The sequence below is a fragment of the Sphaeroforma arctica genome (assembly GCF_001186125.1).
Source record: "Sphaeroforma arctica JP610 unplaced genomic scaffold supercont1.11054, whole genome shotgun sequence".
In the NCBI taxonomy this organism is placed as follows: Eukaryota; class Ichthyosporea; order Ichthyophonida; genus Sphaeroforma; species Sphaeroforma arctica.
In genome coordinates, this window is record NW_014029504.1 from 1 (window position 1) to 869 (window position 869).

Genomic DNA, 869 nt, shown 5'->3' on the forward strand with positions numbered 1-869 from the left:
CGACATGTATTAATTTCACAGTGTGTCGTTGTTTGTGTGTTTGATTAGTAGAAGATTGTCAAGTGATTGCGCAATTACCTTGTGGTAGTCTCGCAGTCAAAGCAGAGGATTGGGACATAGTTTTAATTTATGCCATGTATGTTTCAATTACGCCTAGCCACTCTCGTTGGTTATCGTATGATTGCGACATAAATTGAGCCCACTCCCATTGTTTCATAAGACACGCTTGTCCTGACATTTTAGGGTCAAAATATGCAACAAATTAAAAACTTCGAAGGCCTCAAACAGACGCACTTGGTCCTATATTAAACTTATCATAACTTGTACTGGCGCATTTAGGCTTTTAAGACCTGTAGAGGCTCTTGGTCCTAAATTAACGTACAACACTTCGTACGGACACACTTATGGGACATGGCATGCTTAATATATCTCTTATAGACGCACTTGTCCGACGTATTACGCTTTAATACCGAAAACAGACGCGCTTATCCGACGGTTAAAACAGCTCATAAAGACATACTTGTACGACAAGTTCAGCTGTTCGAAGCTCCAACAGACGCTCCTGGCCTACACTAAAACCCTAAAACTAGCTTACCGTTGATTCATACTGACACACATGGGTCTGACATGTTTTGCTTGTAATAGCCTATACATACAGACACACTCATCCGATGTTCTATTCCCATGTCCTTCCAATCAGGTGCTTCTGCACGCAGCGGCGCTCAGGCTATGGACACCATCACCATCTACGACATTCCCAACAAGTTCATTGCCTTTGCGGGACTAGTGCCAGTTCTGTCCGAGGTTCTCTCTGAGATGGGGCAGGTGAGCTATATTTTGGCTCTATAATTCTTGTATATGCATATATA

At 42.5% G+C, this 869-nt stretch overlaps 1 protein-coding gene across 1 annotated transcript; it reads left to right on the top strand.

Moving 5' to 3' along the window:
* Positions 1 to 700: 700 nt before the first annotated feature.
* On the top strand, positions 701 to 849 carry SARC_17519 (hypothetical protein; the record flags this gene model as incomplete). The annotated part of the gene is made up of 1 exon (XM_014288390.1): positions 701 to 849. A coding segment is annotated over one exon (149 nt), but the record flags the coding sequence as incomplete, so codon positions are not given.
* Positions 850 to 869: the final 20 nt, after the last annotated feature.